The sequence below is a fragment of the Anolis carolinensis genome, chromosome 1, assembly GCF_035594765.1.
Source record: "Anolis carolinensis isolate JA03-04 chromosome 1, rAnoCar3.1.pri, whole genome shotgun sequence".
Taxonomy (NCBI): Eukaryota; Metazoa; Chordata; class Lepidosauria; order Squamata; family Dactyloidae; genus Anolis; species Anolis carolinensis.
This window is the reverse complement of record NC_085841.1, coordinates 30,692,763-30,715,432: the sequence shown is the minus strand read 5'-3', so window position 1 is coordinate 30,715,432 and position 22,670 is coordinate 30,692,763. Positions and strand designations below refer to the sequence as shown.

Sequence of the window (22,670 nt, the reverse complement as noted above, 5' to 3'; positions counted from 1 at the left end):
CAGCCACTGCTTAAAAGCCTCTAAAGAAGGAGCCTCAACCATTATCCGTAGGGACAGCTCATGTTGTCAAAGGCTTTCATGGCGGGGATCACAGGGTTGTTGTATGTTTTCCGGGCTGTATGGCCATACTTCTGAAACATGGCCATACAGCCCGGAAAACATACAACAACCATGTTGACAATCTTAGGCGATATTCAAAGACATAGCTATGCCAGTCTTCATCAATACAGTATGGCCCCCAGAACCCATGGATATCTTTTAAGACACACATACCATGGATACCTGAAACTATGGGTAGTGAACTCTGTATTTTGACTCTACATGTGTTGTCCCCAAATGCCTTATTATTTGCGCTGGAAATACTTTGCAAAGTAGAAGGAAGCGAATATTGATATTGATTCCATGGATAAGGAGGTTCCATGGATAGGGGATTTTGTAGCACCTATGAAACCGAGAGATAATTGGTTGTAGCACAAGCTTTCATGAACTCAACTTCATGAGAGGCAACTTATATTACAAAATTTATACTATGAACTTTGTTTCTCTCACTCTCAAAGGTGCTACAAGATCCCTTTTTACAATGTTAAACCTGATCAACTTCATTCCTGCATAGATTCTATGTTCTTTTATTTTTCATTCAGGCTTGTCTGGTTAATTTTTTCTTTATCAGGTCTCTCTTGCTACAGTGATATTTGTTGCCAGTCAAAAGAGCTTATCCTCTGATGTGAAAACTGTTATCAAACAACAGCTTGAAAATGTCTCCAACGGATGGACAGCTTACAGGATAGCCAGACAAGCTTCCAGAATGGTATGTGTGTGATCAGTGGTTTTCTCTATAAGCAAGACTGATAATTTGTAGTTCATATTATGAAATGTAAACGTAAAAATGCTATAAAGGAAATATTTTTTTAAAAAAAACCTCTTCATTGGAGGTTTTTGCCCTGTTCCTGTGATATGAAGGCTTGCATTTTTGCTGGAGTGGGATTCCCTGCACTATCCCAAGGCAAAACAGAATTTAAAATAAAGACATTTGATTATGTGCTAAAATAAAGCAGTTCTGAAGCCCAAAGCCTAGTGATAAACTCTTAGGAGTAGTGTGGCAAATCCAGAATTTTTTACCAGAATTTTAGATGATACCATTGAGAGCATGTGAGAAGTTGAATATCATTGTACATTCCATGTTCCTGGCAACCTCCCAGTTGATTAGATTCAGAGCGCCTGCCATAAAAGAGGGGATGCGTTTTACTGGGACACCAAAATTCAGTCCGGATTGCAATTTTCCATTTGTTGTTAATTACCATCTAGTCAAACTTGATTTATGGTGATCCTATCAATGAGAGAGCTCCAAGTCACCTTGTTATAAATAGGTTTGCCCAGATCCCACAAACCCAAGGCTATAGACTTCTTCACTAGTTAGTCCATATATAATGGGGTATTTTCTCTTTTCCTGAGGCTTCTATCTTGCAATTCATTTTTGTATTTTCTAATCAGTCACATCTTCTCATGATATGTCCAAATTTTGAGAGTTCAGGCTTGATTTGATCTAGGACCCACTCATTTCTCTTTTAAACAGTCTATGGTATCCATAGAATTCTTCTCCAGCACCACATTTTACATGAGTTGGTTTTCTTCCTATCGGATTTCTTCACAGTTCAGCTTTCATATCCATACGTAGAAATTGGCATAGATAATCCTGACTTTGATATTCAATGATTTATGGCTCTATACTTGGTAGTTTTCCATTTGCTGTAAGGGGAAAAAATAAAATTAAACTGTAGCTCATGCCTGAGTATATTTTTAGAAATTTGTGTCCTTATATCTACAGATCTCTTGTACAGATCTTGTGAGGTTTGCTGAAGCCAATCAGAAGCTTAAGATTTGGAATTGCTACACTTCCTGCCTGTGCCTCAGGCTAAAACCTTTCTCCACCGCAGAGAGAATGCATGTGCTGTTAAACTAGGATAATGAGAGAGGAGATGTGTTTCCCTTTGATCAACATGTACTGTCATACCAAGAATTTCAAGCCCCAGAGCTCTTTGTGCTTAGACCAGGAGAAACACCTGATGGGATGGGCAAAGCAAAGCACCATAAAACCGTGGGACCAAAAAACACTGCTTTGTATTCTAGGGCATGCAGGCTCCTGATCAAGGGTCTAATTCTGAAAGTTTTGATGTCAGTTTGGACCATAGCATGTCTGCATTATGTCAGCAACACCCAAAGTATTTGGTGCTGCCTGAACCAGTACTGGTCTCCAAGCCATTGGCTGCTAGTCCCTGAAGAATTAGCAGAAAGAAATAAACTATTACTGTCAGTGGGCACAAATATATCAATCTCTGGCACATTGGAGGGGAAACCATGTTGGTCCTCCACAGCAGATGGCATAAAGAGCACTGCATTACCGGCTTGAATCAACCAGTAATTTGTGTCCTGAAACAAGAGTCAATAATAGCATTTGAACTCTGCCAGAGCCCAAGGATTTTTTTCTAAATGTCTATTTTATATGTATCCAAGAGTTCTTTCTGATAATTTTTATTATGAAATGTTGCACTTGGCGAGAAAAAAACCCCTTGAAATCTATTTTTGGAAAAGGATATGAGCTATCTCCATTTATAATTTGAAATGGGTTTTTTTAATGCAACTAATTCTAAGTGAAGTGAGTATAGCCTTACAGATTTTTTATATCCTGCTGACAACTGTAGCAACAGCCTCACTCATCAGAAATTACAGGCACTTCACTGCAGGACAGGAATGTTTCAGTCCTGTTTCAGTCATTCCTGTTGTGAGTAAAATAAACTGACATCAAGTAATGAATTCGTGATTTTGCAATGAAGTGGGGGAAGAAGAAACATTATTGTTACTGTAAGTGGTGTAATGTTTAGAACAGAATTTCTCAAGCTGTGCCCCCCCCCCCCGATGTTTTGGACTTCAGCTCCCACAATTGCTAACAACTGGTAAGCTGGCTGGGATTTCTGGGATCTGAAGTCCAAAACACCTGGAAGAGGAGAATTTGAGAAATACTGGTTTAGAGTCATATTGATCCAATAGAATAAACAGTGAGATATTGGTAAGACAATCACATTAGTTACAACCAAAAAGTTGCAAAACTTGGAGAATTCTCAATCTGGGCTTTATTACTAAAGAACAGGGCAAATATTCTTCAGAAATGTCAAATATATTCCTGCAATTTCAGAATTAAACTTTTTATGTAGTTTTTGAAGTTGAAAACACAGAATGAGTGATTATAGTTAGTGTACATATATGGAGGTGGCCTATATGGGGTTCAGGAAACATTATGCTTGAACTTTGGGTGGATTACTGTTCACATCACTTGCAGCCAGAGCGGTGGCCATGGTGATTAGACATTAAGAGATTATGGTTTGTCAATTGTTGTTGTGTGCCTTCAAGTCAGTTCTGATTTATGGAGATCCTAAGTGAGATTCTTCTTGCCTTCCTCAGGCTGAGAGCATATGGCTTGCCTAAGATAACCCATTGGGGCTCCATGGCCAAGCAGAGTCCAGTCCTGATCTCCTAGTGTCCTAGTCCAAAATTCAAGCCACTACAGTACACTGACTTGTGGTGATGGTCAGTTTGAGCATATTTCTGAACAAATACAGGGCAGGGAGGAAGACACCCTGACAAAGTTCAAAAACCTTGAGTTTATTCATTGCAAGATTGATTTTAACCTCCTCCCCTTTATTTCAGTCTGGATTCATTACTATTGTGTTATTTTGTTAAATACAGAAAGACTCATGATCTTCCAATTACAATCTCCTGTTTCTTTTGTAGGGTAACCATGGCATGGCCAAAGAGCTCTATCAAAGCTTGCTGACTCAGGTTGCTTCAGAACATTTCTACTTTTGGCTGAACAGTTTGAAGGAGTTCTCCAATGCAGAGCAATGCTTAACTGTGCTGCAAGAGGATGATTACAGTTCAGCACTCTCTTGTATTGCTGAATCGCTAAAATCTTATCACAAAGGAATAGCATCCTTAACAGTGAGTGTGTTTTTTGACCCCAGCAGAAAAGTGAGAAACAGCTTGTAGTTTTAGGTAGCTCCTACCACTTTCTCAAATAAGCAGGAAAAAGAAAAGACTTTCCAGCAATCCCCAGTTAGGGTAGCTATCCTTAAAAGGTCAGTCTTTTTCTTGCCTGCTGCGCCAATAGGACATAATTCTCTTTTACTCTGCTTCGTTGCTGCATCTGCTCCAGCCCTTTTGTATATTTTTCACCACCTTAGCTTTCTTTTCTTTAAAATAAAACTCCTTAAATCTTAACCTCTAAACTTTTAAAAGAATCTCTGGCCTTCCCAGCATCTCTATCTCTCTGCTCTGAATCAGTTCCCCCATCTGCAGTGGGAGATCAGAAATATCTATTAGGAGCTCAGAAAAAGGCATGGAAGTATAGGAGTGAGAATATTACTGCATCCAAGTGCTGTCACCTCCCTGCCAGAAATGAACCAGTGGTCAATAAGAGAAGTAACTTTGGAGAGAATGAAGAAGAGATTAGTATTCCCCACCCCAAGGAAAGGACCCCCCAAATTAGCAGCATGATTCTGGGCAGTTATACACAAAGAGACTATCACTGCAGCAGATTCACTCATGCCAACGAGAGAAAGAAAAGGCGGAGAAATGATCCTTCTCCCCTTCTTCAAGTCCAGTAGCACGTGGCTTTGCAACCAACAGAGTGGATTGCTTTATTCCACAGGGACTACACAGTTTAAGCCAGGTGGAGGGAGCTAGCCCAGTTTCCATTTCCCTGCATCATGGACACGTGGGGAGAGGAGGCCTCTTCTGGCCCCGAAGACTATCATTTGGCCACCAGAAAGAGGCCTGACAGAAACAGAGCTTAGGTTTCAGAATCTGAGGCATTTATTAGTCTCAGCCAGGTCACCAGCCAAGAACTGAAAAAAAAACCCTGACGTATCTTCCATTATTGTCTCCATTCCAATCAAAGCCCTTTTTTCTAGGCACAAGAGTTGCCAAAGGAAATCCCAAGCAGTAGTGCCAGTCTAAGACACGGAATCAACAAATCGTTGCAGCTTCTCTTCTTATGACTTCAGCCAGTCCTAGTGCTTCTCAGTTTCAATACTAAAGCACAGGCCACTTTCAATACCAGAGTAATGCATATTTGTTTAAAGTCTAATAAGTGGGAAAACTCCCATCTGACTCAGGCAAGGAGGGACATTTCCATTTACGACTCATTTTGATATGCAGTGCTCACATAGATTTGGGAACCTCTGAGAAAATCATGTCAAACTTGGTGACAGATTTACATCACAATGTCTTTATCGGGGAGAAGAATGAAGCTGAAATATACAGTGAGGAAAAAAAGTACTTAGTCAGTTACTAGTTGTACAAGTTCTCCCACTTAAAAAGATGAGAGAGGCCTGTAATTGACATTATAGGTAGACCTCAACTATGAGAGACAACATGAGAAAACAATTCAGAAAATCACATTGTCTGATTTTTCATGAATTTATTTACAAATTATGGTGGAACATAAGTATTTGGTCAATAACAAATGTTAATCTCAATACTTTGTTATATATCCTTTATTGGCAATGACAGAAGTCAAACATTTTCTGTAAGTCCTCACAAGATTGGCACAAACAGTTCCTGGCATGTTGGCCCATTCCTCCATGCAGATCTCCTCAAGAGCAGTGATGTTTTGGGGCTGTCGCTGGGCAACATGGACTTTCAACTCCCTCCAAAGGTGTTCTATAGGGTTGAGATCTGGGGACTGGCTAGGCCACTCCAGGACCTTGAAATGCTTCGTATGAAGCCACTCCTTCATTGCCCTGGCGATGTGCTTGGGATCGTTGTCATGCTGGAAGACCCAGCCACATTTCATCTTCAATGCCCTTGCTGATGGAAGGAGGTTTGCACACCAAATCTCACGAGACATGGCCCCATTCATTCTTTCATGCATATGGATCAGTCACCCTGGTCCTTTTGCAGAGAAACAGCCCCAAAGCATGATGTTGCCACCCCCATGCTTCACAGTAGGTATGGTGTTCTTTGGATGCAACTCTGCATTCTTTCTCCTCCAAACACAAGTTGTGTTTCTGCCAAACAGTTCTACTTTGGCTTCATGTGACCATATGACATTTTCCCAATACTCTTCTGGTTTATCCAAATGCTCTCTAGCAAACTTCAGTTGGCCCCGGACATGTACTGGCTTAAGCAGGGGGACATGTCTGGCACTGCAGGATCTGAGTCCCTGGCGGCGTAGTGTGTTACTGATGGTAGCCTTTGTGACGTTGGTCCCAGTTCTCTGCAAGTCATTCACTAGGTTCCCCCGTGTGGTTCTGGGATTTTTGCTCACTTTTCTTGTGATCATTTTGACCCCATGGGGTGAGATCTTTTGTGGAGCCCCAGATCAAGGGAGATTTTCAGTGATCTTGTATCTCTTCCATTTTCTAATTATTGCTTCCACCGTTGATTTCTTCACACCAAACTGCTTACCTATTGCAGATTCAATCTTCCCAGTCTGGTACAGGGCTACACTTTTGTTTCTGGTGTCCTTGAACAGCTCTTTGATCTTCACCATAGTGGAGTTTGGAGTATGACTGCTTGAGGTTGTCTTTTAGACTGATAACAAGTTCAAATATGTGCCATTACCACAGGTAATGAGTGGAGGACAGAGGAGCCTCTTCAAGAAGAAGTTACAGGTCTATGAGACCCAGAAATCTTGCTTGTTTGTTGGTGACCAAATACTTATTTTCCACCATAATTTGCAAATAAATTCATGAAAAATCAGACTATGTGATTTTCTGGATGTGTTTTCTCATGTTGTCTCTCATAGTTGAGGTCTACCTATGATGTCAATTACAGGCCTCTCTCATCTTTTTAAGTGGGAGAACTTGTACAATTGATATCTGACTAAATACTTTTTCCCCACTGTAATACCAAAAAAAGTAGCCCTTGTTCTAAATAAGCATGCTTCTGTGGCACATAAGAGGGCCTTCAAACATAATCTCAGTAAGCAGGGAAGTTATTCAGATACCACTATCTCAACCAGTCATGGTTTTTGTGTTCATCATCAGCACTAGGGATTAGAAACAACTTGGAAGCCAGTACAATAAAGGAGTCCTGGGCTCCCTGTAACATGTTGGCCTCAATTAGATACACTCCCTAGTTGTAACCAATTCCAGGTCTAGAATTTTTTTATCAATAGTTATTTGTTTCATCATTGTCTAAATTATCTGCTTAGTAGTGTATTGTTAATGAACTGAGCAAAGTGGAAGTAACTAATTTTACCCAAGCAGTCATGCCATTGGTAATTTAAATAGTTTATTCAAGTACTGGTATCAGGTAGAAATAACCAGTTTTGGAAAGAACTGTTCTGGTACCTGCATTATTATTATTATTATTGTATTTCAAATTACCACAGAGGAGGGCAAGTACGAGCAATACCAATCTTGGCTGCTATTTGAGCAGTTTCTGATTCCTTCTGTAATAATCTGCCAAGTGCCAAACTTCCTGTCTATAAAGTAGCTTCCCTCTCTTGTTTACCACATTTAATCAAATGCTGCATTTGCTGAAGTGGAACTATTTTCGGCATATAGGAAACCTTTAAGCAAGAGAAGCTAACTTTTCTTGTGACATTAGGAATATATTTATAAGGAGTTGCGTATACTTTATATTTTGGATACATAAACAACACAATTTGCATATCATTGACATTTAATGCGCTGGAGGCTTAGTTTCAGCATCTTATATAACATAATTCACTGCAAATTTGAGAAATGCCAAATCCACCACTTTGCTTTGAAATGGGTTTAGGAAATAAGAGAGTATTGCATTTGGGCTTTCAATTTTTTAGAAATAAAGTGTAACTCAGAATGCAAGTCATGAGAGAGTGTAGTGGGAGAAAACATTCAAGAAATAAACATAAATAAATCTACATTGTGGACCTTTAAGGGCCTTCTGACAATCCTTCACAAATACACAGCACAACTGTATCCTACTCTTCTCTGCCCTTCAGACCTTCTGTACCTAGTTACATGTTTCTTAAATTTGCACACTAAAAATGTATCTTCTGCTCTTCTTTTTGCTTGAGAAAAGGCAGTGGACACATTATTTTAAGTTTTTGGGAAAGCCTCATAAAACCGCCTTGGACACTCATGGAAATTGTAGGAGTGTCCAAGGCCGTCCTTGACCTTGTTGAATGTTACTGAAAATTTAACACAGTGGTTGGTCTAGCCCCAATAGGTTTACATATACAAATTATTTGTGGATTATTGAAAGATGGGTATTTAATGACAGATTTGGTTTTCACCCAATTATCTGCCCCCAAGTCCTGTTTCATCTATGCCTCTGTTCCTCAGGCTGCCAGCACCCCACTTAACCCTTTGAGCTTCCAGTGTGGATTTGTCAAGCTCAGGATTGACCTTCTCCAGGCCTTCTCTCAGCTCATATGCACCTGCAACAGTCTGAAGACTAGTCCACCACCTGCCATTGCCACAACAATTGCCATGGCCTCGGGTAGCGACCTCCAACGGTGTGGACGGATTTCAAACCAGGTAGGTTCTCTCCTCTGATTCTGCTGTCATTGTGGTGCTCTAAGGTAAGGGAAGCCGCTGAATAGTTTATTATCGGAATTTGAGATTCCTTTTGCAGTCAATTGTTAGGATAGTAAAGGTCATCTGTACATATAATATTGATCTTATTATCTAGCTTTATAGTGGGATAACAGCAGGGAAGTAGCAACCATCCCCAGTTGAAAGAAGTCTGGGTACACATGTAGGCATTGACACTACTGTGGGAATGACCTGCTTGAAGTACTTATCAGTCTTTTCATGAAGCCTTTCCTTCTTTATATTTCACAAACGTTCATGCTTAAATAAATCAGCCAGGTTAAAGGCTGGTTTTTATCCCCCTAATCTATTTATCTCTGTGTTATACTTAGGTGATTTGCTGAAACAACTCTAGCCAGTAGCTTTTTACTGAATTCAAATAAATAAAAGATAACCAGTGATAACCTATGTATTAGTAATTTTGTGTGTGTGTTTAAATTGCTGTAGAACACTCTGAAATGTACAAAAATTATATATTTATATTGTATCCTGCATTTCAGCACACAAGGAGCAGTGGTAGTACCCATAACACAATCTTTAAAAATGTATGAACAAGTCCTCATATTTGAACAAATTAATAATACAAGAAACAGGGCAGAATTTTTGGAAAGAATGTAAATCTCCAGATTACAAATCTTTGGCGGAGTTCAGTGGCTTGCACCAGTCTTTTAAAGGCTAGAATAGTATAGGGCAAATATTCTATGGGAGAAGAGAAAACCTGCTTCTAAGAGATACTTGAGAAATGCAGATAGGTACAGGAATTGTTGGAAAGGGTTCAGAAAGCAAGGAAATACATGGATTGTATAGTAAGGATGGAAGCTTAAGAAGAAATCGATAGAGAAGAGGAAACTAGACTTGGCAAGATTCAAAGCAGAAGTAACTACGAAGAGAGCAAATTAATCTGAAACACAAACACTAAGCTCTAACTGGATTCTGACCAGCCTGCTAAGAGCCTCCTGCTGTATCCATTTGCATGACTGGTGGAGATTGGAACTACAAAAGACAGGGAAATTCAGCAAGATTTAGATGAGGCTGCATTCCTAGGAATGGTGGAGTTATAGAGTAATTCCTCGTAGGACAGACAAGATGGTATCTGCAACAGAGTCTTGTCAATTAGACCAAGGAACTGAAGACTTAAATCAGGGGTGCATGTGTGATATTTTCTCTTTATGACCCAAAATTAGTTTTAGAAAATAGGCAGAGGAAGAATGGCATAGAGGAGAGTTGTAATAGCTTTTCTCCAATTTGATCTGCATTCTATCTAATGAAACATGAGCAGTGATTTATTTTTCTCCGCCTGTACCTCTCCCCACCCAAACCACAGATGAAACTCTCCATGGAAGAATTCCGGAACTTAGCTACCAGATACGGAGATCTCTATCAATCATCCTTTGATGCAGACTCAGCAACTCTGAGGAATGTGGAGCTGTATCCTGTTTAAAATGCCTAGTCACTTTCCTCAAAGAGATATAGCTTCAAATGAAGGATTTATTAGCAGAGTTCAGGAGGGCGCAGCACCTGGGGTACAAACATAACATGGTTTTCACATACCAGTTCCTTTTTAAAAATCAGTGTCAAATATTATGTCAATTTCTTCTTACTAAATCAAATATGACTCTAATTCAGCAAAGTCCACGCAATTCCATCTATCCATTAGTTATGGTTTTTTAAAGTGTCAGAGGATTTTCCCAATCACGCTCCTCAAGACCTTTCCCCTCTCTACTCAAGGTATTAAACCTGAAACCTTTCTTTTGTCAAAAAAGAAGAACATATGAAATTGGTTTTGAATTTTGTTTGGCAAAGAGCTATGTAAATAAAAATAGAGCAAGAATCTGCTTACTACTTCCATTTTCTTTTTGGGAAGAGCTTCGAAAAGTTATGGAATCCCTTGGAAGTTTCTGGGGGCTGTAGTCCAAAAAATAAGTTTTCCTAGATCTGCACAAATGCTCCACTGCCCTCTTTCTTGGGCACTGAGAGCTGTTACTGCACATGAAGTACCAATTACATGCATGGATCTCATAGTAGTTCAAGCGTAAATGTGCATATGTCTGCTCTAGACTGCAGCCAGTATTCCTAGATCATTCTCTGAACTGTTCACCAGACCCATTCAGAGTTTTTCACAGATGATGAGAAACAACTTTACTTTTCCTGTGATCCCCTAGATCAGTGGTTCTCAACCTATGGCTCTCCAGATGTTTTGGCCTTCAACTCCCAGAAATCCTAACAGTTGATAAACTGGCTGGGATTTCTGGGAGTTGTAAGCCAAAACACTTGGGGACCCACCGGTTGAGAACCACTGCCCTAGATCTCAGCCAAGTTCATAGTTACTTCTTACACTGCTTTATCTGTGCATAACAAATGTGACTTTCCCTTCTTTTTTAAATCTACCATTATGCATGCAATATAAATCAAAGAGCTCACAACTATATCTTACTGCCATATGTGCATAGGGTGGTCAAGATGTTTGGCACCACATAACAGCTTTGTTCTAACACAGAAAAACTATGGTCATCTTCTTGCTGGTTCAGATCAACTTCAATTTGTTACTGGGTCAGAAACAGACAAATTGTGGTTTATTGAAATTATCTTCTTTGCAAATAAGTCATGATGAGAATGAACAGTTTTGTCTTGGATTGGTTCGGTAATCCATACTTTTAATTTATTAGAATTTGGGCCAGTTTATAAGTAATAATAAACTTAAGTTAGTTTACAGTAGAAAGTAGAGCCTACCATTGTTCTTTGCCCAGTTGTGCCAGAGGGTAAGAGCAAAAATGAACACTCTTATTGCTGAAATCAAATTCACAGTGAACTATCATCTCCCTGCTACCACCCTGTAACGAAGACCTTTTAATTATAATAAATCATGGCTATCTTATGTACAGTATAAAGCAGACTGCACATATTTTGTTTGTTCACCTTTAACATTACACCAGACAACAGCAGAGTTGCTTGTTGATATCACATGCAATTGAAGCCCTGATCTTAGATCCTGATTCTGCAAGGTAAGTATGATGCAAACTTAATTTCTTCAGCCCCTTATTATCAACATTTTCTCTAATGGTTATTGAACCAAGTTCTTTCTCTTCATCTCAAAGGTGCTGCAGGATCCCTCTGCATATTAAATAGCGTGTGATTTCCTTCTTAGTTGTTCCAGTTCCCTAAATGAACAAGATAATTAATCTCTAGTGCACTGCCGTTGGAGTTACATTAGGGATGTTGCCAAAATAAGGCTAGCCCTACTAAAATATCCCTTTGGGCCTCCTCTGATTTTTCTGATATAACAGGTGCTTGATCATATCCTTTGAGATTAAAAACTGGAAAAATTTATTGTGGACTCTTTACAGCTCACTTTAACATGGAAATATCAAAACGTACCCACAGACAAACTTCATATAAGCCCTAAGGATTTTCTAAAGCAATGACTTGCATTAAATGTAGCATTAAATTGTACTTAATGACATCTACATGAGCTTCAGAATCTCCACTTTCCTTTTATTTGGTATTGCTGTGAAAAGGCAATCTAAATGTTAGCTTCTGGTTTCAAGCACCTGCAGTTTGTTATTCACCCAGGTCTGAAGCTGATTAATCCTAACTGTGGTTTTAAGGAAAAAATGGAGCCACCCACTACAACCCCAAAGAATGCAGCCCCTACTATTTTTAGTTATAGAACTTTATTTTCTATAATAAAATTCTTCCATACATTCTTTTCATCATTTCTTTATTTTGTCATTGTTATATAATGTATCCCTCTGTTAGTCATATAACACCCCTGCTCTTGGTTTGAATGCACCCATAATATCTCTGATCTTGTAGAAGGGGGCTTAGTACTTCTTTTTCCCATTTTATCTATACTGAATGTTATAATGGTTCTCTTTTTTTTTAAACTCACTGATCTGTTGAATTCTATCTGTCACTTCTCTTTGCTTCTTGTTTGTCCTTAAAGGCTTGAAGAGAGTTTCACTTGTCATCCATTGAGGCTTTTCTTTCTTTTTGGCTGCATATAGTGTCTTTTTGCGATGTTCCCAAAGAATGTCCTTGGTTTCAATCCAAAGATTGATTGATTGATTGATTTGATATATCTCCCATCTTTCTCCTGGGATGGTTCTTCTGGTTTCATCCACCCACCCACCATGTTTCTAATTTTTGCTGCTTTGCAATGAGTTTATAAAGTGGATGTATTTTTACATTGCAATTATATTGGGGCTTTATGTCCAGTTGTATGAAACCAGATCTGGTTGTTTAATGAAAAAATAGGCTATAGTCTCTTGGGTGATGATGTATCTGTATACATAAGATTGACTTGATTTTCTCACCAGCCATAGTTTGTATTTCCAATTATCCTTTTCTTGTTTCATCCTCAGTTCTACAAAACTAAGAGTATTTCTCTCTCTCTCTCTCTCTCTCTCTCATTCACACACACACACACACACACGTGTGTAAATACATACAGTTGGAGGAACAGAAACAGCAGTATTTTTATTCTGCTCTATATACCCCAAATATGTTCCCTCTATTCTCCCAGGAAGGAGGTGAGAAAGGGAGGTTCTTGTGCTGTGTTGCTAACTGGTTACAACTCATAATGGATGGATTTTACAGGCTTGACATTGTCCTTTTGCCAGCATAGCAAATACAATATACGTAAACAGATGCCATCCATGTGTCACTGCTGGATTGCAGTTGTAAAACAGAACACACATGCTGCTTTTTAAGCAATGCTTCTCTTGGATTCAGTTCATTGCTAAATATGGTACACAAACAACTGCCATGCACATGTGCCCCACATGTGTCCACAGAGTGAGACACACATATGCATATCTTTATGGAAAAATTACCATAGTTACTTGAATCTAATGCTCACCTTTTTGGCTAAATGACTTTGCCAAATGACTTTGCCAAAATTGGGGTGCACACTAAATAAGAGGAGCACCTGGAACTCCTCTTCTAGGGACATCATCTCTAACTGGCCACTGCTCAATGCTATAGGATCCTGGGATTTGTAGTTTGGTGAGGCATCAGCATTCTTTGGCAGAGAAGGGTCAAGGTGTTGTAAAACTACAGCCCCTAGGATTCCGTAGCATTACACCAAGGCAATTAAAGTGGATTCATTCTACAGCATAGATCCACCCCAAGGTTTTCTTTTCCATTCCTGGAAGCTTTAATGTTCTAACACTTTTGTGTGTAATGAAGGAATTCTAAGCAAGTAGCAACAGTAATGCACACCTTTTTTGGCCAAATTACAAAGAGCACACTATTTGCTGCTGCACTTTACATTCAGAACAAATGTTTCTTTTGGTTTCAAGGTTTTGAAAACTGAGATGCAAATTAGATTCGATGGCACATTAGACTCGAGTGAATACGGGTATGTTTCAGGAAACATTAAAAAGACTGGGAATGTGTAGATTAAACAAACATGTTGATCTGAATAACACAATTGATTTTATCTTTATGGTTTTGAAGCTGTTCAGCAGTGGAACTCTCTTCTCTGGAGTGTGGTGGAGGCTCCTTCTTTGGAGGCTTTTAGCATAGGTTGGACGGCCATCTGTTGCGGGTGTTTTGAATTTGATTTTCCTGTTTCTTGGCAGGGGGTGGACTGAATGGCCCACAAGGTCCAACTCTATGATTCTATGTCTGTTACATTGTGGAAGCTGTGGAAGTAGGCTGTTCTGATTCCTTGAGACATCATGTTTATCATAGATGTGGATGCTATTTATTTTCCACACACAGCAACATGTATTTGGTTTTTAGAGTCAATATTGCCCATAGTAAAATAAAAATCAAAGTTACAATTGGACAAAGAAATAAGAGAAACATTCAAACTTTTAAGTTGATGTATTTAACAGCAAAAAGCCATCAGTGATGTCCATTTCATGGACTTATTCAAACTTTCAGAGGTCACGTCACTTCACTGTTTTCATTAATGTGCTGAAAAAGAACTGTTTTATTTATTCATGTTCATTTGGGAGGTCAATTTTTATATGAATGAATTGTCCTATTTTAAATTATCTAATGTAGGGCAGTCATTTCCTTTTCATCTTCTTGCTATTATTCAAGGTGGCACACTGAGGAAAAAAAGTTATAGGCCCTTGTACATAACTACATAGCCCTCATTAAGGGACCAAGTAATATTTTTTTACTGTCAGTATTTATTCTATCTTTTCTTCCAACCAGGAGGATTAAAGCAGTGTGTAAAAATACCCAAGGCTTTGATGGCAGGTTGGAGAAGATATACATTGCCATTCATTTCTTTTTTAGCTTTCAGGAATATGGTTCTGCTGGAATGGCGCATGCTACAAGTGAATATGAAAGAAGAATGATGTCTGTATTCAGTCATGTGTTGGAGGAAGTGGAATCACTGAACAGAAAATATACCCCTGTATCGTACATGGCAAGTAATAGCTGCCCTGCTTTCAAGGCTTCTAAATACTGGTCATTTCCTCATGTCAAGAAGTCAGATCTGCAGGTTTTTCATGACAGCATATAACTTTCCAATGTAGAAACAGAAGGAATGAGATTTTTTTTGGTATTAAGAGTATATTATTTTTTATAACTTTGTCTGCAAGTTTTACATTTTATATTGGCAGCATAACATTAGAAACAACGGATCAAATGTAATCTGCAATTCATTTCCTGAAACTGTAAGAAGGTAGAAAGCAGTGTTTGGCCCTTTGCATAGAACTCATTCACAAATATTTATTCAGGTATAATCCAGAAGTCACTGAGCAAAACGTGATGCTATGATGGCTGCCAAACAGGAACCATCTGTAGAAGTGCTCTAAACACCACCTTGGCATTATTTGTTAATAGTATTTTGATATCACTTTTGACCAGAGTATCCCTTATTGAGCCAGGTCATCCAAGAACACACACGCCATTTGCATTAACTTCGATGCAAGGTGGCGAGTTTTTTCTTTTGTTCGAGTTTATTCTACTGCCTTGACTTAGAACCAGGGCTTCCAGTGTTGATTTCAAGGCATTTCTATTTCATAGAATCATAGAATCATAGAATCATAGAATAGTAGAGTTGGAAGAGACCTCAAGGGCCATCTAGTCCAACCCCCCGCTAAGAAGCAGGAAATCGCATTCAAAGCACCCCCGACAGATGGCCATCCAGCCTCTGCTTAAAAGCCTCCAAAGAAGGAGCCTCCACCACGGCCCGGGGGAGAGAGTTCCACTGCCGAACAGCCCTCACAGTGAGGAAGTTCTTCCTGATGTTCAGGTGGAATCTCCTTTCCTGTAGTTTGAAGCCATTGTTCCGTGTCCTAGTCTGCAGGGCAGCAGAAAATAAGCTTGCTCCCTCCTCCCTATGACTTCCCCTCACATATTTGTACATGGCTATCATGTCTCCTCTCAGCCTTCTCTTCTGCAGGCTAAACATGCCCAGCTCTTTAAGCCTCTCCTCATAGGGCTTGTTCTCCAGACCCTTAATCATTTTAGTTGCCCTCCTCTGGACGCTTTCCAGCTTGTCAGCATCTCCCTTCATCTGCGGTGCCCAAAACTGGACACAGTATTCCAGGTGTGGTCTGACCAAGGCAGAATAGAGGGGGAGCATGACTTCCCTGGATCTAGACGTTATTCCCCTATTGATGCAGGCCAAAATCCCATTGGCTTTTTTAGCTGCCGCATCACATTGTAGGCTCATGTTTAACTTGTTGTCCACGAGGACTCCAAGATCTTTTTCGCACACACTGCTGTCAAGCCAGGCGTCCCCCATTCTGTATCTTTGATTTCCATTTTTTCTGCCGAAGTGAAGTATCTTGCATTTGTCCCTGTTGAACTTCATTTTGTTAGTTTCGGCCCATCTCTCTAGTCTGTCAAGATCGTTTTGAATTCTGCTCCTGTCTTCTGGAGTGTTAGCTATCCCTCCGAGTTTGGTGTCATCTGCAAACTTGATGATCGTGCCTTCTAACCCTTCGTCTAAGTCGTTAATAAAGATGTTGAACAGAACCGGGCCCAGGACGGAGCCCTGCGGCACTCCACTTGTCACTTCTTTCCATGATGAAGACGACGCATTGGTGAGCACCCTTTGGGTTCGTTCGCTTAGCCAATTACAGATCCACCTAACCGTAGTTTTGTCTAGCCCACATTTTACTAGTTTGTTTGCCAGAAGGTCGTGGGGGACTTTGTCGAAGGCCTTACTGAAATCTAGGTATGCTACATCCACGGCATTCCCTGTATCGACCCAACTCGTAACTCTATCGAAAAAAGAGATCAGATTAGTCTGGCATGACTTGTTTTTGGTAAATCCGTGTTGACTATTAGCAATGACCGCATTTGTTTCTAAGTGTTTGCAGACCACTTCCTTAATGATCTTTTCCAGAATCTTGCCTGGTATTGATGTGAGGCTGACCGGACGGTAATTGTTTGGGTCGTTCTTTTTTCCCTTCTTGAAGATAGGGACCACATTCGCCCTCCTCCAATCTGCTGGGACTTCTCCTGTTCTCCAAGAACTCTCGAAGATGATTGCCAGTGGTTCTGAAATAACTTCCGCTAGTTCCTTCAATACTCTTGGATGTAGCTGATCTGGCCCTGGGGACTTGAATTCGTTTAGAGTGGCCAGGTGTTCCTGGACAACTTGTTTCCCTATTTGGGGTTGGATTTCCCCCAATCCTTCGTCCATTCCATGTTGCTGAGGTTGAAGATGGCTTTCTTTTTGTGAGAAGACCGAGGCAAAGAAGGCATTAAGCAGTTCTGCCTTTTCCCTATCCCCTGTCACCATCACCCCATCTACTCCTTGCAGTGGCCCTATCGCCTCCTTTTTCTTCCTTTTTCTACCAACATAAGCAAAAAAACCTTTTTTGTTGTTTTTTATGTCCCTGGCAAGCCTGAGCTCATTTTGCGCTTTAGGGTATTTGCTCTCTTTGAAAACAAAACAAAACAGGATTTTGGTAACTTTTGTACAGTTTGAGCACAGATGCAGGTGAAGTTTTTAGTCATGTGAACGTCTGCAGAAAAATTAAAATACTGCTCTAAATTAAAATACTGCTCTAAATACTCTTCTAAAGCTTTCAGAATTTCCCCCAAATTAGTTTCCTGATAAATTTTTTCCACTTTCTAAGAACCACCTGATGTTACTTCACTCCTTGTCAACCCTTCCTTTTGGACTGCCATGCCTGACTAAGCATTTGCCTCTTGACAACGTCAGATCCCCAGGAAACACTTGTTTAAAATTCCCAGAAATCAATTTTTACTTTCCCCCCTGTAATTTAATGATAACATTATATACCTAGGAAAAGCTCAGGGGAAAGAACAATGTCGGGCTATCTCCCAAATTATCTGTATTGAGTATTTCAAAAGTGAAATACTCAAGGCGCAAATGCAAACAGTGCCAACAAAGAAGAAAAATAAGACAAGTGCAAAGAAGCCAGAATGGATGTCCAAAGAACTTCTAACTGAGCTAAAGCTCAAAAGTGACATGCACAAGAAGTGGAAAAGGGGAGAAATCACCAAAGAAGAATTCAAACGTATAGCCAACTCCTGTAGGGAAAAGGTTCGCAAGGCTAAAGCGCAAAATGAGCTCAGGCTTGCCAGGGACATAAAAAACAACAAAAAAGGTTTTTTTTGCTTATGTTGGTAGAAAAAGGAAGAAAAAGGAGGCGATAGGGCCACTGCAAGGAGTAGATGGGGTGATGGTGACAGGGGATAGGGAAAAGGCAGAACTGCTTAATGCCTTCTTTGCCTCGGTCTTCTCACAAAAAGAAAGCCATCTTCAACCTCAGCAACATGGAATGGACGAAGGATTGGGGGAAATCCAACCCCAAATAGGGAAACAAGTTGTCCAGGAACACCTGGCCACTCTAAACGAATTCAAGTCCCCAGGGCCAGATCAGCTACATCCAAGAGTATTGAAGGAACTAGCGGAAGTTATTTCAGAACCACTGGCAATCATCTTCGAGAGTTCTTGGAGAACAGGAGAAGTCCCAGCAGATTGGAGGAGGGCGAATGTGGTCCCTATCTTCAAGAAGGGAAAAAAGAACGACCCAAACAATTACCGTCCGGTCAGCCTCACATCAATACCAGGCAAGATTCTGGAAAAGATCATTAAGGAAGTGGTCTGCAAACACTTAGAAACAAATGCGGTCATTGCTAATAGTCAACACGGATTTACCAAAAACAAGTCATGCCAGACTAATCTGATCTCTTTTTTCGATAGAGTTACGAGTTGGGTCGATACAGGGAATGCCGTGGATGTAGCATATCTAGATTTCAGTAAGGCCTTCGACAAAGTCCCCCACGACCTTCTGGCAAACAAACTAGTAAAATGTGGGCTAGACAAAACTACGGTTAGGTGGATCTGTAATTGGCTAAGCGAACGAACCCAAAGGGTGCTCACCAATGCGTCGTCTTCATCATGGAAAGAAGTGACAAGTGGAGTGCCGCAGGGCTCCGTCCTGGGCCCGGTTCTGTTCAACATCTTTATTAACGACTTAGACGAAGGGTTAGAAGGCACGATCATCAAGTTTGCAGATGACACCAAACTCGGAGGGATAGCTAACACTCCAGAAGACAGGAGCAGAATTCAAAACGATCTTGACAGACTAGAGAGATGGGCCGAAACTAACAAAATGAAGTTCAACAGGGACAAATGCAAGATACTTCACTTCGGCAGAAAAAATGGAAATCAAAGATACAGAATGGGGGACGCCTGGCTTGACAGCAGTGTGTGCGAAAAAGATCTTGGAGTCCTCGTGGACAACAAGTTAAACATGAGCCTACAATGTGATGCGGCAGCTAAAAAAGCCAATGGGATTTTGGCCTGCATCAATAGGGGAATAACGTCTAGATCCAGGGAAGTCATGCTCCCCCTCTATTCTGCCTTGGTCAGACCACACCTGGAATACTGTGTCCAGTTTTGGGCACCGCAGATGAAGGGAGATGCTGACAAGCTGGAAAGCGTCCAGAGGAGGGCAACTAAAATGATTAAGGGTCTGGAGAACAAGCCCTATGAGGAGAGGCTTAAAGAGCTGGGCATGTTTAGCCTGCAGAAGAGAAGGCTGAGAGGAGACATGATAGCCATGTACAAATATGTGAGGGGAAGTCATAGGGAGGAGGGAGCAAGCTTATTTTCTGCTGCCCTGCAGACTAGGACACGGAACAATGGCTTCAAACTACAGGAAAGGAGATTCCACCTGAACATCAGGAAGAACTTCCTCACTGTGAGGGCTGTTCGGCAGTGGAACTCTCTCCCCCGGGCCGTGGTGGAGGCTCCTTCTTTGGAGGCTTTTAAGCAGAGGCTGGATGGCCATCTGTCGGGGGTGCTTTGAATGCGATTTCCTGCTTCTTAGCGGGGGGTTGGACTAGATGGCCCTTGAGGTCTCTTCCAACTCTACTATTCTATGATTCTATGATTCTGAGAGCTGTACCGAAAGGCAACTGGATTTTCTGGGGAGCTTTCCAATCTCAGTGCTGCTCCATTATCCTAGTGGTGGTTTGTCTTAGGTTTTTAAGTGCCAGCAACTGTGGTGATAACCCTTAATATGCATGCTGCTTCCTATCCCTGCTGTAAAAAGGATTAAGTCTGATCTGGCTTGGCATTGTTTTGTTCCAGCACACAGCTTGTCTATGCAGTGCAGTCATTGCCTTGCTGAAAGTCCCCTTGTCATTTCAGAGGTATTTTTTCCAGAAGCTACAGTCAACTAGCATTAAGGTAAGTTATACTCGCACTAGATTTTAACTGCAGTTAAAGAAAAGAAATTATACTTCAAAATCCATGTAGTGACAGGCAGATGAAGGAGTAGGACATCCAACTGTCCTAGTTACCTATTGTCTGCAGGTGAAAATGTTACCATGATATTATCTTGATTTGTAACTGAAGGAAGGTAATCTTGAGCTATAAAAACTATTTTAAAAACAAACCTTGAAAAAACTGTTCTAAGCTATTAGCCGCCAGAAATAATACCCATTACATTTTATCTTCTGTGTAGATGTGTTAATTCAAAACTTGTACCTCATAACTTCCTTCTCACATGAATTTCTCTTTGTAAAGCGTATTTGAAGGAGCAGTTCTGTCTTTGTCTTTGAAGAGCAGCCTGCTACTTCTATGTGAGAAATACATAAAATTGTGTCTTGCACTTCCGCTGTCATTTAAATTCTTGTTGCTTTTCAAAACACTTTCTTTGTCTGGAAGAAACATATTGCCCAGCCATCTTGATTCTGTAAGGCAGGGAAGGATAGTTGCAACAAACCTATTGTGTTCTTACAGCCTAATGATATTACTCTAGCTGTATTGTGCCAGTTCACAGCAAGAGTTGAACAAAACAGGGTACGCATATGTTTTGCCATATGGGGCAGAAAGCAGCATGAGGAGAAGGAACATTTCCATTGGATTAACTTTGTACCACTGGCCTAAACAGGTTTGGATAGGGACAGACACACCCTTTGATTATTTTCTATAGTTTTTCTTTATTTTTTAAGATGGGAAATGGCAGTAAGCAATATCTTGGTGCAGCTTTTTCCTCTTAGATGGAAACTATTGTGGCTGGTTAGCTGGTCTTTCATAGAGCTAGATACTTGGTGATACAGCATTCATGGGGATTGCAAAGAAGATGGGCGAGAGCAGGGAAAGAAGATGGAGCTGAAAACTGGGCAAATGACTAAGTAGAAAAGTGAAGTAGCAATGGGTGTAGTTGTGATTCTGCCAGAATGCCTTCCTGATAGGAAATTTGCCTCTTTCCCCCATGAAAATTTCCTTCAGTCTCCAAACTTCTAACATTGCAAAGAGTCAGACATTAAAATCATTAATAGAATCATAGAGTTGGAAGAAACCACATGGGCCATCTAGTCCAATCCACTGCCATTCAGGAAAAGGACAGAGTATCCCTGACAGATGGCCATCCAGCCTCTTTTTAAAGTTTTCAAGAAAGGAGCATCCACCACACTCCAAGGCAGAGAGTTCCACTGTTGAACAGCTCATATGGTCAGGAAGTTCTTTCTAAAGTTCAGGTGGAATCTCCTTTCCTGTAATTTGAACTCATTGCTTGGAGTCCTAGTTTCAAGGGCAGCAGAAAACAAACCTGCCCCCTCTTCCTTATGACACCCTTCCACATATTTATACATGGCTATCATGTATCCTCTCAACCTTCTCATATCTAGAGCTCTTCACATTTCGTTATAATTGCCTCCCCCTTTCCTATGAATACCTAAACTGTATTAAACAATGCTTTACATTTCTGCAATAATATAAATTTGGCAACTAAAGGGAAATTTAATTTGGGAGGAGAATTCCTATTTGGGACCAATGTTATAATTTTGCTGTCCTCCCATAGTGACACCCATAGGAGTGTACACTCATAATTAAGAAAAATACTGCTGGTGCTGCACAATAATTATATTCAAGGCTTGCTATAGGTATATGATGTACAGATGTCCCCATTTCTACAGTCATATTTCTGAAAGAAATGCCTGAAGGAAGTCTGTACTGTGCCTTCTCCTCGTTGTTCGTTTCCACTTGATGCTGGTCACTCAAAACTTTGGTGGCATAACCAAGTTGGGTGAAGCCTGTGAACTTTTGCCTTTTTAATGCAATAAAATTAGATGGTATGACATATCTTAATACTCATGAATGTACTTTTTAGACTCTTGTAGTCTATCTTATTGCTTTATTTTTCCTGTCCTGTTTTAATGGTTGGTTTTATTGACTGCCTGTTTGGTGTTATATTGTTTCAAATGCTGTCATGCCTTTAGCCTCCTATCCTTTCTATAAAGCAGTTAGGCTTATAAATAAATATACAGATCTTCTATACAAATGAATAGAACCATTCTGTCCATGCGCAGTGCTACCAGATTGCATATTTTCTTAGTTGCTTGAATCTACAGATTCATGTTTTTGAAAAATCAGTTTACATTTGATTTGCACATGTCACATATGGTCTACAGATACTACAGCTGTGTGGTATTTCTGACTGTGCAAAAGATATACTGTGTTGTATTGTAAAGAAACACAAAGTAAACTCTCAGATAATGCCTTGAATAGTTTTCTTGTAATATTTGTGTTGTGAATTGTAACAGGATGCCATTGGTGTGTAATAAAAAAATAGGACAACATTACTCTTAAACTTAGATATTTAAAATATGTGGATTAAATACATTAGATTCATA

At 40.2% G+C, this 22,670-nt stretch overlaps 1 protein-coding gene across 1 annotated transcript in view; it reads left to right on the top strand.

Annotated features, from left to right (window-relative positions):
* Positions 1-22,670, top strand: part of ints7 (integrator complex subunit 7) — a 60,099-nt gene that overhangs the window by 32,659 nt on the left and 4,770 nt on the right. Inside the window, exons 12-18 of the mRNA XM_003215977.4 lie at positions 671-808; positions 3,787-3,993; positions 8,328-8,522; positions 9,901-10,004; positions 11,510-11,578; positions 14,829-14,961; positions 20,122-20,220. Coding sequence (XP_003216025.1) covers positions 671-808; positions 3,787-3,993; positions 8,328-8,522; positions 9,901-10,004; positions 11,510-11,578; positions 14,829-14,961; positions 20,122-20,220 — 945 coding nt within the window. The remainder of the gene's footprint in view (positions 1-670; positions 809-3,786; positions 3,994-8,327; positions 8,523-9,900; positions 10,005-11,509; positions 11,579-14,828; positions 14,962-20,121; positions 20,221-22,670) is intronic.